At 52.4% G+C, this 14739-nt stretch overlaps 4 protein-coding genes across 4 annotated transcripts; 1 reads left to right on the forward strand and 3 right to left on the reverse strand.

Annotated features, from left to right (window-relative positions):
- Positions 1 to 4930: 4930 nt before the first annotated feature.
- On the reverse strand, positions 4931 to 7154 carry EI97DRAFT_416170 (uncharacterized protein). The gene is made up of 3 exons (XM_033796882.1): positions 7125 to 7154; positions 6089 to 7072; positions 4931 to 6019 (listed from the first exon to the last, which is right to left on the reverse strand). Exons 1-3 carry the CDS (start codon positions 7137 to 7139, stop codon positions 5414 to 5416), a joined length of 1605 nt encoding a protein of 534 aa, XP_033654901.1. The 5' UTR covers positions 7140 to 7154; the 3' UTR covers positions 4931 to 5413.
- Positions 7155 to 7612: 458 nt separating this feature from the next.
- Positions 7613 to 9651, reverse strand: EI97DRAFT_432240 (aldehyde dehydrogenase-like protein). Its single transcript, XM_033798127.1, has 4 exons — positions 9563 to 9651; positions 8221 to 9509; positions 8089 to 8169; positions 7613 to 8037 (listed from the first exon to the last, which is right to left on the reverse strand). The coding sequence occupies exons 1-4, from the start codon at positions 9622 to 9624 to the stop codon at positions 7919 to 7921; spliced, it is 1551 nt and encodes a 516-aa protein (XP_033654902.1). The 5' UTR covers positions 9625 to 9651; the 3' UTR covers positions 7613 to 7918.
- Positions 9652 to 10018: 367 nt separating this feature from the next.
- On the reverse strand, positions 10019 to 12727 carry EI97DRAFT_432242 (seprase). Its single transcript, XM_033798128.1, has one exon. It carries the CDS (start codon positions 12483 to 12485, stop codon positions 10131 to 10133), a length of 2355 nt encoding a protein of 784 aa, XP_033654903.1. The 5' UTR covers positions 12486 to 12727; the 3' UTR covers positions 10019 to 10130.
- An 804-nt stretch (positions 12728 to 13531) lies between these two features.
- On the forward strand, positions 13532 to 14359 carry EI97DRAFT_500345 (uncharacterized protein). The gene is made up of 3 exons (XM_033802657.1): positions 13532 to 13717; positions 13770 to 13896; positions 13955 to 14359. Exons 1-3 carry the CDS (start codon positions 13639 to 13641, stop codon positions 14193 to 14195), a joined length of 447 nt encoding a protein of 148 aa, XP_033654904.1. The 5' UTR covers positions 13532 to 13638; the 3' UTR covers positions 14196 to 14359.
- The last annotated feature ends 380 nt before the right edge of the window (positions 14360 to 14739 follow it).

A 14739-nucleotide genomic window follows, 5' to 3' on the forward strand; every position in this document is an offset into this window, starting at 1 on the left:
TCAATCACAGTACCAGACTTCAATTTTGTTCAAAAGTTATGTCTTGATCGGAGAAATCACGTGGTGGAGCAATTCACGCAAGGCCCGTGCGCTTGGCCGGCGATACTGTTGGGCACACTGCCATATCATCTGGAGATGGGAAGGCACCGTGACTGAAGCATTCATAGCTTCTTCTCGTCGGGCATGGCACTCGTAGTCAATCCAATGCCTTATTCCACGGACTCCATTCGTTCGTTTAGCGGGCGGGGGCGGGTGTGGTGGCTAGTTGTTCCGTATTTGCCTGGACGTGACAGGAGATATAGGAAGTTAATCTTTCCTTTCCTTGAAAGTCTAACTCTGGAGAATGGTAGTTTAGCGGGAAGTTGAAAGGGCTTGAGGGCGGTTATTTACCCCAAGGGCTGTATGTTTCCAACTTTCTCTATTGATTCCTGAATGCCACGGATCCCGCTGACGTCTAGCGCAAACAGTACCGTTTGTCCCCGGTAACTTATCTGCTGGACATTCGTCCTTTTGCGTCTTTCTTTTCCAAAAAATACTGCGAGCTTTAGTGAATCCCATCACTAACACCAACACTGAGAAATGGTCGTCTATTGGAATTCAAAAGTCCTGAAGGAAACTATCTCTGCTCCGGAACCGTACTTTTTGTCTCCATGAAGGTCCTCCGCGTATCCCGCTTCCCCCTCTCTGCAAACGCTGTTTTTTACCCCTTGAAACCTATGAACGGAACATTCCTACATTGCTGTTTCTTTTTACAAAGAATAAGGAGAGATCTATTGAATGCCATCGTGGCTTTGACATCCCCTGTCTACATACCGCTAGGAGAGGGAGAAGTGAGGTACTGAACGCTTCGCGCACGTGCCGAGTGTGCCTGGCCTTCTCAAGTCTTGGGTCGGAGCATCGGAGGCACGCGGGTTGTAAGCTTTCACCGCTGTTCCGGGGGGCGGGGCGGAGCTCTTCCGGGCCGGCCTGGAGGTAATGGGGCCTTATAAAGAGAGTTCTTCTTGAGAGTGTCCTTCTCTCTTTCTCACCCTACACTTACTTTAACTTGACACCACTCCTGCCTCCACTTCGATCCCAGCTCTCGATCCCTCTTTCATTGAAGTCTAAACCTACAATCCTGCCTTCCAGAATCCAGCAACAGTACCTTCTCTGAGCAGTTTTCTTCGACCAAGGTTCCGGAGCGAGCGTACGGCAAGATGCCACCTCCGTCTGGCTCCAGAACCCTGGGAAGGTGAGTCCCCTTTTACCCCAAATCCGCACATCTCTCACCCATGCTAACCTCTCCGCCCTTGGATAGCGGATGCGGCTGCGCGTCATGCAAACCTTGGGAAACCCGGCACGACACGATCAAAACTCGTCACAGCGAATCCGGCGATGAAGATGAGGTGAAGCCGGAGAAAATGGTCAGCGCCGCAGACTGGGAATGCATGTCCCACTCTGCAGACGGTGCGAGCGAGGCTGGTTGTGTTTGTTCTGGTTGGGCGTTTGGGAGTTGCGGGGGGCGGGACTGTGAGAGGAGGCGCCGGGAGCAAGAGCAAGATGGGCAGGGAAGTGAGAAGAGTCACGCTGAAGAAGCTTCGAACGTGAAGGGAAAGGCGGGTCCTAAGTTGAAAAGGAAGGAAGATTACCCTTGGAAACCCGTTACCTTGGTCACCCAAGCACCAGACCGAGTGGGAACCTCCAAGTTGCGAACCTCCAAGTTGCCCCTCTTGCGGTGAGTTTAGCTGCAGCGGAGCCTTGGATGGGTCTTGTCCGAAAGACTACGGATGGCCTTCCAACGGAGACTCGGAATCTCGCTTTGACAGTACGCGCTCAAAGGAACAGCAGAGCAAGACGGACAACACGAAGCATGATAAGGAGACCTTTCCAGGGCCCTCCGCGGCACGCAACTCATCGAAACGGGTCGAAAACAGTGGGGAAGTGCATTCGAGGACCGGTGATGTGTGGGGATCGGGATGCTCATGGTGCTGGGGCCTGGATTGTGGCGGAAAGGGTTGTGACCGCCAGCGCTCAGAGACACAGCAGGATAAGAAAGACAACAAGAACCCGGGAGCTACATCCGTGACCAGCAGGCTCAACAGTGACGGAGATACATGGAACCGTGCGGATGGCAAAGCAGAGCGCAAGCGCGATGTTCCAGCTGCACCGCAGGTCAACGGGAAATCTGAACCACGAAGCCTGGCTTGCGATTCCAAAGGCAATACGGATGCAGCTACGGCTGGCCAGACCCGGTATGTTTCGCTTTTTCGATACCAACATTTTCCAGATTGTCCACGTGCTAACACTCTGCTTCTCAGTCACCGCGACACCAAACATGCTGCTCCGATCTCCAACAAGCGATCGCAACCTGTGCCAGAAGACGCGAAATGCGAGAACTGCGGCAAGGGGAAACACACCGCAGAGAACTGTTGGCGATGCGGAAAGTGTGGAAAAGGCGGGCACAAGATGGAAGATTGCCGGCGGTGCCAAAAGTGTGGCAAAGTCCACCCTCCCGACGAGAAAGACTGCATGGCTACCATCACCTGCGACAGGTGTGGAGAGAAGGGTCACCGTAGAGACGCCTGTCCTAAAGAGGTGGTTCCCTGTTTCGATTGCGGCATGGTGGATCACGCTAACCGGGCTTGCCCTGATATGCTGTGGACGAAAGAACCTCGCGAAGCACGTAAGAAACAGAGGCACGCCGAAGAAGTGACGGAGAAAGATATTCAGAGCGTGTTTGGTCGTTCCCTCAGAGAGAGTATTCGCGCTACTGAGACGAGTGAAGTTCCCAACCACCCACCGAAAACGAAGAAGCATCTAGCGGAACCTGAACTGTCTCTTCACGGTCAACGTCAGAAGAAAAAGGCTTGTCCTGTTTGTAATGATCCCGATCACGATTTCGAAGATTGCGACACGTCGGCCGCCCAGTGGGAACGCGCCCACCTGGAACAGAGTGCCAACGTTCACGGTACCTCGACAGAGGTAAAACAACGCGGAGCAGACAATGCACCATCTTCTCGTCAACAGTCTACCAAAAACCGCTCTTCGATCCGTCCGCCCGTCCCCACCAACTACTCTCATCTTCCGGGGAGGATGAGCAGCTTAGCCGCAACCTACGGATCCATGCCGCCTCTGTACGGCTACCCGTGGGGCCTACCACACCCGCTGTTGGGCTATGGCTTTGGAGGTATGGCGGGTGCGTATTATCCACATCCTTGGGACATTTACGGCTACATTCATCCTGTCACTCGTCCCCATCATTTGAGCCGTCCACATTGCACACCACCTGCTCAAGCCATGAAGCAAACTGCATCGAACATCGATCACGGACATGCTAAGCACGATCAATCCGCGGAGGATGAGCAGAAAAAAGTGGCATGCTGTTATTGCGGCTCGTCTGGCCATTCTTCTGTAGTTTACCCCGTCTTCGATATTCGCGTTAGATTCCATACACACCAATACCCTTTCCAGCTTTGTGAAAGCCACGCTGAGAGTACCACCGGTGGCAAGTCCAATATACCAGAGTCTCGGTCCACTACTCCCAAGCCGTCAGCAAAGTCCGACTATGACACGTGGGGATGGAAAACTGCCGCCACAACTCCCAAACCGGCAGTCAAGCCTCACGAAACCGCATCCAAACGTCTCTTTACGCCTACAGAGAGTCGCCTCCACCAATCCACTTGGGATGCTGTCCCTAAGGAGCGACCTGTCAAGCACGACCCCTATTGTGTATACTGTTGGAACCACAGTCATTCCAGCGAAGACTGCCCCATATCCGCCCGAGGCAACAAGACCGACAATACGAACGTTGCTTGCTCCGAGAGGTCGCGTGCTCCTTCCCACGCCCCCAATAGGCCTGAGAATGACGAGGAAGATGTCGAACCCGGACCCGGCCGCGTCAACGGCTATTCCGGCTGGGGAGATGTCAGTTCGTTCAAAGGCAGTGCTGCGAATTCCGTCACTTGGAACGTGGAGAAGCCTGCAAATGACCTCGGCATACCATCGTTCAATCTGTGGCCCTGCTTTCCCATCACGACTCCTAGTGAGGATGGTAACTCTACAGCCTCCGCTAGGGATGTGAAAGCTAGTGCAACCAACCACGGGAAATCACTCGGTGCGCTATCAGAAGCTTCCTGCGCCGGATCATCGACTCCTATGAGCGGTCGCAACTCTTCAGCCTTTCCCGAGGATTTTGGCTCCACTGACGACGAATCTTCTTCTGAAACTGGTAAGAATCCTTGAATCCTCCAAGTTTAACGTGTATACTAATCGTGAAAGGTTCGCATATGCCGACTCCGAGCTCCTCCAGCGTTCCCAGCAAAACCACAACGGCGGAGAAAGACACTAAATTCCGTGACGCGCACTCCGGCATTCAGGCGATCGACCCTCTTCAGTCATTGACCTCCTTCGCTGCTGCGCTTTCATTCATTCACGACAAGTGGACGGATGAGAACAGCGCGAGAAATGACACCGAGAACGAACCAGAGTCGATTTCCGCCCTCCGTGATGATATCATTAGGGGAGAAAGGATGATGGCGGATGCGAGAAGGGAGTTCGATTTATTTGAAGCCAGGATAAAGTGCGGTATCATGACATCGGAGAGCAGGATTGAGATGGAGAAAGAGAGGATTTTGAGGGATCGTTCGAAGGCACCTGCTGATAACAAGTGGGGATTGCCAGAAGGGTGGTAATGGTAAAAGCGTGGATGGCGGTGCGCTTGGTGGATGCTAGGTTGGTACGGTCGAGTTGGAGTGTCGATGATCTACTCGATCTTGGGCTTTGAGGTGATGATTTTCTCTTTTCGGATTCATTGGTTCATACTACTTTACATGCGGGTTTTCTAAAGGACTTCTAAGCCCTCGGATTGGGATTAGAGGAGGGAGAAATGCATGCGGGTATACTGGTGTCTCTATGTAGCTGGCTAAGACTCTCACTCAGGCAATACAATCATGGCTTTATGACTATGTATAATGGACTTCCAGATTAACACCCGTATGTAGCCAATCATACAGAGAACCATATTCCCTCCAGATATAAACTCACAGTTTCCGCCTAAGGCGAGGTGTGTCTCCTCGGTACCAAAACCTATGTAACCCGAAAATTCCATCCTTCGCAGCCAAAATATGCAACATATAAGCCGAACATCAGTGATCTCGCATGGTCATTTAAAGATCGCGAGTATTATCGCTCGGTAACCTGCGGACACCTGCTCGATTGCCTGGCGATACTCCTCAGCGATGGAGAGCTCGTCGCTCAAAGTCAGCTTGACGCCCATCACGCCAGTCCGCTCGAGTTATTGATCGTGGCGCTCTCCCACAGAGTGCAACTCGACGATGTGTTCATGACCGTTGGGCGGCGTACCTGGACACCATGAGCGCGCTCATTAACACTGCGGGTTCGAACATCCTTCCCTTTGAAACGCTTTCCCTTGTCTTTAATATCGTTCGTGCCCGTCGACGCAATTGGAATCAGCGCTCTCACGCGGGGATCCAAAACCGCGCATAGCAAGGTTCTCCTCGGCGTTGTTGTCGTCATCCAAGCGCCCATTGCTCTCCTGCGCCCGCTCCTCCGGCGATTCAGAAGCCCCAATCGCGAGAGCCTCCCCCTCCTCGTCTTCCAAGCTCTCATCCCTCATTGGCCTCGGATACGCCGCGCACACCAGCCTCCCCAGTGTCTCATAATCCTCACTACTCTTGGCAATCTGAAACTCCTTCCTTTGAACCCTACTCAGCGTCCTCACCCAATCCGGCGGATCCTCATACCTGATATAAGCCGACCACCCGCATCTCTCCGCGCGATGCTGTTTCGCCTTCGCCCTGATTCCCTTGTTCCGCGGTCCTTGGGCCGCCAGACAGAGTGTGCAGGGTTGTTCGATGACGGCGGTGCATTTCATCCTCGTGTGGGTTGTGGCTTCGCAGCGGTAGCAGAACGATGGGATTCCCCAGGGAGGAGGATGCTTGGACTTGCAAACCTGCTGGAAGGATCTCATAATGTCGTCGGTTGGGATAACGTCAATCGTCGGGTTCGCTGGAAACCGGTTCTTCTTTTTCCCTTCAGGAGGAAAGAATTGGTCCTTGAATTTGGCAAGGAGAGAGAGCAGAGGTCTCACTGGCAACCACTGTTTCCATCGTGGTTCCGGAAACAGTCTCTCCTTGAAGCCGATGAGGAGTGCGAGAATTGTAGCATTGGCGATGTCATTCCACGCGTTGTGGAGATGCACCGGTGTAATGCCAAACCCCGTGACCAAATCACTGAGCTTCCCTCCATTATTCTCGATCAAGTTCGCCTCCACGGCGAGAGGTCGGGTCTCCATGATGAAGACCACATTCTCAAGTGTGTCCACATCGATGCCCATTTCCTTCCTCAGCTTAGCTTTGTCCTCGCGCAGGCCGTGGCCGAGGAGGATGACGGGGCGTGGGGTTCCGTCGGGGTAAGTGTGACTGGTAAGTATCGATTTCAACACCTGCTGCGCTTCCTTGTGCGTCGTGTAGCGGCTTTTGCCAAACTGGAAATTGTCCGACGCATCTGGGGCGAGGATTTGATTGACGAGATGGCACGTCTCTATTATATGGCAGTGAAACACTGAAATATGCTGCAGGAGATCGAGGAATAAGCCTTCTGGGGCTTGTGAGTACGAGATGAGCGCTGAAGCAGGCATGACGGCCAGGCCGATTTCAGTGATGGGATTGGGCTTTCTCTCGAACCACTCCATGCCGAGGCCGACGAAGACTGCGTCGTTGAGGTTGCTTGGAGCGTGGGGTAGCGGTTTACCGCAGAAGTGTTGGAGAACGTGCAAGTGGGTTTGTTTGTCCAAGTAGGCTTTCAGGTGGACCAGAGGTTTGGAGCAAAGCGGTTCGACAAGTGGCTCAATAGAGGAGGGTGGGGTGCCAGGGCCAGAATCGTCGGTGGTTGATGAAATGTTCGCTGGGGTGTGATGGGCCGCCATGAGCTTGGACACCTCTCTGATTCCGGAGCCGATCTCCTTCTTACGGTACCCAGGGTAGAAATCCTTTCGCCTTCGAGCTATCTTGAGGGAGCGGAGGCAGAAGAGGGTGACGCAGAAGGCGATGGCAAGAGTAATGCCAGCAACCCACTTGATGTGCGGTTAGCTCCTGCTGGTGTAGTACTTTGGGCCGTCTACTTACTGGCGGAATATTCATCAGGGTGAGATCGATGTCGACCGGATATCCCAACATGAGAGTAGTGGGCACCGGGCTGAACCCCAAGACGTGAACGTCCCAAGGAGCAAATTCTGGGAAGGAAGCAAGTTACAGCCTTGAGAAGTCGCAGTCAAATCCCTGTGATGCGAAACAGAACCTCGATCCGGTGGCCTCATTTGAGACTGTCAGGCCTCGAAGTGTCAAGCATTGCTACTTGCACAATAAAAGGATCTGGACAGAATGCTGGAGCGGGTCGGTTTTGCATTTGCGGTTGTATTAAGTAACGGACTAGCTTGGAGCGGTCAAGGAATGTGCTTGTAATATGAGGTGACCGCCAACTTCAAGTTCTCGGGAATCAGGAACATGAGGTGGCCCGTTGGAGGTCCTTCCGCCTTTCGGTGCCTAGGTATCACTTGGGCAGATGCCTACCACGCACATGCGCGAGGTGCAAACGCAATACTAAGGACCTTCCCCGGCCCCCTGCTAGATGGGAGATTGTCATTGTTTCCGGGATCTCTATTGAAGCTCTATAGTGCTTGGCCACGCCCCGGAAAGGCCGCCCGACAAAATGAAGGGAGAGGTTTAACGTAACGGACACTAACCAATTAATAGATCGTAACTGGTGAAATCGTGACTCAACTCCCCAGCACGTTTCGTAAAGGCCACCCAGCCCGAGTCCTCATTCAGAGCCAGATTCGCTTGAACATGGCCACATCAGAACCGTGTTGGACCTAACAAATACTGGTGAGAGGCCATGAAATGGCCCTCTCAGTCCAGCTTTACCCGTAGCGAACTGTTCCGGAGCCTTCCCTGAACCAGTCATCGCTTGCAAGACTATCATGTGCACTCGCGTAATTGATGATAGTGCTCTTCGTCGTAGTGTAGGCATGGTATGCATCTGGAGTGGTTCTTGTCAGTTTCATTCAGTGAACAACGAATCATGACTCACCAACTCCATTCTCGCTCCCGACACCCGAGCTTTTGAGACCGCCCCATGGGCTACTCGGATCATTTCTGTGGTGTGTATTCACTGTGAATCATCAGTGACAGACTTCTCAGACATCTTCGATCTGAACAATACCCCAACAGATTCCGGCTTCGATGCCCTCAGACACACGAAAAGCCTGCGAAAGATCTTGCGTCCAAACGGCCGCACCGAGACCGAATTCGGAATCGTTTGCCAACGTTAGAGCTTGATCCTCCGCGTCAAACCCAACTACAACGATGACCGGACCAAAGGCTTCTTCTTTCCATAGCCGCGTATCTACAATCTTCGCGGACGGGCCATCAACGAGAATGGTTGGAGGGTAGTAATACCCTCTCGAGAAGTCGGTCCTATCCAGCGGAGAGGAGCCTGTCATTCTTGCACCACCAGTAATAACTCTTACTCCCGCGGCGACCGCATCGTCTACCAACGCTCGAACATGCACCAGTTGTTTTGCTGACACCAAGGGGCCCATCATGGACTCAGCATTATCTGGAGATCCCATGCGTTGCTCAATCGACTCGGCCTTTGCTTTTAGCTTCTCCACCACCTGGTCCAGTACAGAATTCTGCACAATAATGCGTGTTGCAGCCACGCACGTTTGACCAGAAGCGATAAAGCTCCCAAAAGCAATACCATTGACAGCGAGATCCACGTTTGCCTTTTCAAAAACCAGAAGCGGAGCTTTACCACCCAGCTCGGCCGTAAAGCGAGCCAAATTCCGACCTGCTATTGCTCCGATGGCTCTTCCTGCTGGAGTACCGCCAGTAACATCCACTTTCTTCACGAGGGGATGTTCGACAAGGGCCTTCCCAGTCGTTGGTCCCAAGCCAGGCAACACAGAGAAGACTCCATCCGGCAGTCCAGCCTCTTTCATCAACCTCCCGAGCTCCAACGACGTCAATGGGGTCAGCTCGCTAGGCTTCAAGATGATGGAATTCCCCGCTGCGAGCGCAGGTGCTATTTTTTTCACTGCAATCAGCAGCGGGTGATTGAACGGCGTGATCTGGACAACGACTCCGAGAGGTTTCCGATCAATCCAATTATGTAATTGGCCAACGGTAGGTAGCACAGGACGCTCTTCCGTTCGTATGAGCGCGGCGTAGTACTTGAACCACTTGACCAACGTGGGCACCTGAGCATTCATTTCGCGAATGGCCCGGCCCGTTTGCCGTACTTCGAGCTCAATGAGCCGTTTCAGGTTGGCGGTCAGAAGCTCAGCAATCTTATCTAGGATATCTGCTCGCACGTGGCGGGGGGCTTTGGACCAAACGCCAGATCTGAATGTTTTGTGTGCAAGCTGTACTGCTTCTTCAACGTCGGCGGCGGAGGCCGCATGGCAGTGTGCAAATATTTCTCCCGTTGCGGGATTCTCGATGGGAATTCTGTAACTTATCAGGAATAACTTCGAATGCGTTGGTGGTGAGGGGTAGCTGACTGCTCTGCATTGCCCTCTCGCTCCTCGCCGCCAATCCACAACTTGTACGTGGGCCCTGACATTGTGGTGATTGGGTTTGTTTCCGCGATGTTAGAACTGAGGTCTTTGCCTTGTGGTATGGGCTGAGGTGTAGTCAAGCTAGGCTTGGCAAATCTCCTAGCCGTATCCGGAAGGTAGTGCAATCAGTTATCGTCTTTGGACGTGGGAGCGCCAGTAATTAGTGCGACGTCTCCCCGGTAGCTATAAGGCCGGGCTACGCCGCAGTTATACTCCAGCAGCAATGATCCGTAAATGCGGCCGATTCGATGATCTCGGACAAGAAATGGCGGTCACGTGTATTTCAATTCACTGCTGAGCAAGAGTAATACCTCGCATATACCGACCAACATTCCAGGGAGGCAAAAGCTTCGGAAAGCACATACTCTTCATTGTGCGGGACGGAGGGTATCGAGTGAATCCAACATTTATTATTTGGCAGCGACTGTGCATGCTTACTAGAATAGAACAACAGAAGATCGCAGCATGGCCACCTATGATATTAGCAAATCATTCGTTATCAAAGCGACAATCATGTCCCTTCCCTCGCCACAAGGCTACCACCATGTGCGCCTCTCCTGCTCCACTGATGTCCACCTCTTGAATCCTCAGTCCTCTGCTTCTCCTCGTACAGCTTCTTACTCAGCTGCCTATACAGAAACTTCCCGCCATTGTTATACACGATGCTGTGGTCCGAGTCAGTGAACCACTGCGCTTGCAGCTTCTCTGGCGTGACGCGGTCTCCCATCAGCAAGTCCACGAGAGCAGCTGAGTTCTGGAAGTGCACATTGTCGTCGCCAGTGCCGTGCTGGATCACGACACCGCCGGCGATGTTCTTGAAACCCGTGGTATCGTGCACACGGGACTTGTTGTATCCCTCGGGGTTAATATCGGGGGTTTTCATGTACCGCTCCGTGTAGATGGAATCGTAAAAGCGCCAGTCAGACACGGGCGCAGTGATGAGAGCGAACGAGATGATGGGGTCAGCGCGCTCCACGACCTTGGAGGAGAGATAGCCTCCATACGACCAGCCGAAGATTCCAATATGCTTGCTGTCCACCCAAGGATTCTTGGCAAGCTCCTTCGCGGCCCAAATCTGGTCCTGCGCTTCAAGATCTCCCAGGTTGGATGCAACCGCTGAGCGGAAAGCGCGGCCTTTGCGCCCAGTGCCTCTGTTGTCGACGGTCAAGGTGATGTACTCTAGTTCGGGTTCTGCCGCAATGTAGGCTTTCCAGTTCAGTGCGCTAAAGGTCTTCGTGACTTCCTTAGCGTTAGGTCCCCCATAGGGAATGAGCAGCATAGGATACTTCTTGGAGGGGTCGAAGTCCGGTGGGAGGCGCAGCATAGCATCCAGGGTGAATCCATCTGGATGTGCGAGTTCGAGATAGGTTATGTTGGGCAGGTTATAAGTCTGGAGTGTATCGTAAAGGCGTTTGTTATCGACAATGGTGCGAATAGGCTTTGTCGAGTTTACGGCGTACAGCTCCTGGTAAGGAACGTCCGGACCAGCGTAACGGAGGACATAGTACGATCCGCCTGACGAGAAGGAGGCGGTCCACATAGCTGGTACAGTGTTATCGACCAGTGGTGTCTTCTTGCCGGAGAACGAAACAGAGTACAGATGGCTCTCCGTACTGTGATGCTCGGTCGAAGTGTAGTAGACAAGGCCACGCTTACGGTCGATCTTAATAATGGACAAAACTTCCCACTCTCCTGACGTCAAAGCAATTTTCTCGCCACCATTGACGGGGAAGAGGTATAGATGATTCCACCCGCTTTCGTCAGATAGGTCCAAGTAGTACTCTGTGTTGCCATTGTAGGACGAGTTTCCGAGGGGACCAATGTAAGTAACCACAACGTTGTCTTCGATCCATCCGTCGCTGCCGTCACGCTCACGTGTAACAGAGGAGGATCCGGAGGCAACGTCAACGATGACCACCTTTTCGTGATCTTGCACACGGTTGAATGCGCGGTAAAGGACCTTGCCGTGTTCTTTCGTAACCCAGGCCACTTCGCCAACAACAAGGTCGTCTTCCGGGAATGCCTCGATTGGTAGGGTAGCATACGAACCAGCCTCAACATCCAGCAGGTTGAACTGCACAGTAGGATTCTTGGTCCCGACCTTGGGGTATCGAAGCTCCAGTTCGCGTGGGTATACTGGCGCAACCTTCTTGCCATCCATGTAATATGGGACACGGAAGGTCTCCACCCCGGTCTCATTGAAGCTCAGGAATGCGATGTATTTTCCATCAGGAGAATACCAGAGAGTGTAGCGGTCTCCAAAAGTTTCCTCCTCGTACACCCAGTCAGGCACCGCGTTGAACATATCCGGCCCGCCATTTTTCGTGATCTGCTTAATCTGTCCATCGTTCCAAACGTACAAGTTGTTGCCTTGGACGAATGCAATCTGCGATGACGAGACCGGGCTGAATTCTGCATATTGAATGTCGCCTTGAGAGCCAGGGACCAGGGATGTCAGGTTCCCCGTCTCCACGTCTTGGACCAAGTAATCTGCGAAATATGAATGGCGGTACTGCTTCGTATAATTCACAGCCCAGAGCACGCGGCTGGCGTCTGGCGAGATCCAGTACTCCCAGTAATCCGCGGGTACCTTATCCGCAGACAAGAATGTCCGTTGCGAGCCGGTTGCGATGTTCTCGAAGATGAAGGAACCATCCTCGCCAACGAAGACATAATCCCCGTCCGCGCCCGTGCTTATCCAGGTAAGGGCGCGCGTCGAAGGAGTTAACTGACCAGGTGAGTCGGTCGTAATATTGTACGTCAGGCGTTTCGTCCCATTCCCTTTCGGTTGATGTGGGAATCGTGGAGGGTCAATGGCGGTAATCAGCGGAAGGCTCGCAGCCAAAAGAGTGAGAAATTTCATCATGACGAGAACAGCGCGGGAATTCACAAACCCAAGGTTGCTGTGCCGCTGAGGGGGGAATGGAAAGATATTTAAGATAAATGGGAGCAAGCAAGCTCCAATCTATCTTTCCCCAGCCGATGCGCGCCGCGTGCGAAAGTGAAGACGTACCACGTTGCACAAGAGCAACCAAGGAGCTCCAGTGCGTCTGCAGATGGCGGACCGTTCCCTTAAAGTACTTGGAGCCATCATTATGCGCACACCGGTAGGAATATTGAGCGGCAGTAGGGTACTGGGACGGCACATATGAGCTGCCTCATTGAGCAGGTGGTTTCCGACGCGACATGGCTGCCAAGAGAGCGAACAACCCGGTTGCCGGTTAATCAAGGCTTTGCATCGATCGCTCCCGTATCCAATTTGACGGCATCGGCGCGGGCGATGATGCGAGAGATTGAATGGAAGCTGGGGTTTTCGGGAAAGGATGAAGAAAGCGGAGTGGTGGGAAGATGGAGATAAGGGTGAATCTAAGTGTAGCTGCGGTCGACCCCTTAAGTACGAAAAGTTGGCGCATCGCCTCCAGCACAACGTCAGATGGTTACCCTGTAATCACAGTATCCAGCGCATGAGCGTTCTACGCCATAGAACCTCAGAGTCCCGTGAGATTCTTTTTATTACCATTCCCTCTGTATAGAACGCTAAACTTCCTGATCCCAGGAGAGTAGGGTATCCGCCGTTGCGGGTAAGCGGCTCGAAGAGGGAATTCCGGAAAGTGAACTGATACTTTAGATGGAATCCACACCAGTATCCTCTCTGACAAAATTGCTTTCGAGTTTTGAGGATCAAAAGGATGCTAGTAGGCCAGTATATGGTAGCATGTATAGAAGAGAATCTCACATCACGTGAAGTTAGCCATCACCCCGGTCTGAGCAGTGATTGGTCAATAGTTCGCTTTGAATAGTAAAAGGAATGGTGGTACAGAGTACCAGTCCCTATCACAGTAGGCCAATGACAGCAACTCGGCTCCACCTAGAATCCAAAACCCCGCCTCAATGCACCCATGATGATATCATCCCGAGTAAGAGCCATATAAACATGCAATACCTGCAAATAGCATCTTTCAGATCTCCTGGCAGAATCAAACTTGACTGAATTGAAGACCACTCAAAGAACATCAATCATGCCTCGAACGACATCTCCCCGTCCTCAGCGGCCCACCATCGATAACGAGTACAACGTTGTTCTAGAGAAACCATTCGGTAAGAAACACTTATAGTGATCACAAGAAACGAGTCAGCTAATGTTAGCAAGCTGCCACTTTCCCCTCCAAGCGCATTGAAATCATCGGCGAGCCAAATAGAGATGCTCAAATCAAAGTCACAAAGCGCAGTGGGGAACATATGCAGGATATGACAGTATACGAGGGTCACTTGGACAGGTACGTTTACATCTCATTCCCCCTTTGCCTCTTGCTTACCTTGCTAACGACCCTGCAGGGAGGACTCCCGAGAGCTTTACGCGATGATGAACGGGCTGCGCGGCTTTCCTGCCAACCCTAACAAGGACGTCTATGGCTTGGACACTCGACTCTCTTTTACCACTGATATGCAATTCGATAATGGAGGAGAAGAGACCACTGGCGAACTTACGGAAGAGCAGAGATATACCTTCAGGGATGTGTGCGATAGCGTTGAGGCCTTGGGAAGGCTGAGGGCCAGGCGGCCTTCAGCTGTGTAGTTCAGGTAATTGTGTGTAAACTCTGGGATTCATTGAAACCGTCTATACGAGGGAAAATGTATTGTATCATCGGGAATGCGGCTCACTAGACGGGCCTGTCTGACTCACCAAAGTAGTATTCAGAGAACGCATTCACGCTGTGTACAGAGGCGGTGGGTTTCCGCGCTCGTCTGTCCAGTGCACTCATCCGAAATGTTCTCCAGGCGGGTGACCACTTCAGGTTTAAGTTCTCTTTTTGTGAATACTCCACTGAAGTGGGCGGTTACTGCGCCACTTGTAACACACAATCCCCTTTCCATGAAGTCGTTCTCCTACAGATTATCCATCTCAGATCACTGATCTATATTGAGGTACCATAAACTTGAGTCACACAATGCTGAAAGCTCCGGATTCAAACTATAACGAACTACATGAACGCAACAACAAACAAGGGTCCTCCCACGCGAATGAGACCGAAAAGGGAATATCATCTACCACTAAAATGAAAAACTATCCCAAAGCCAGCCAACAATATCTTGGTGACCCGGTCTTTACCTACCTGTAT

Source organism: Westerdykella ornata, assembly GCF_010094085.1.
Source record: "Westerdykella ornata strain CBS 379.55 unplaced genomic scaffold EI97scaffold_7, whole genome shotgun sequence".
Classification (NCBI taxonomy): Eukaryota; Fungi; Ascomycota; class Dothideomycetes; order Pleosporales; family Sporormiaceae; genus Westerdykella; species Westerdykella ornata.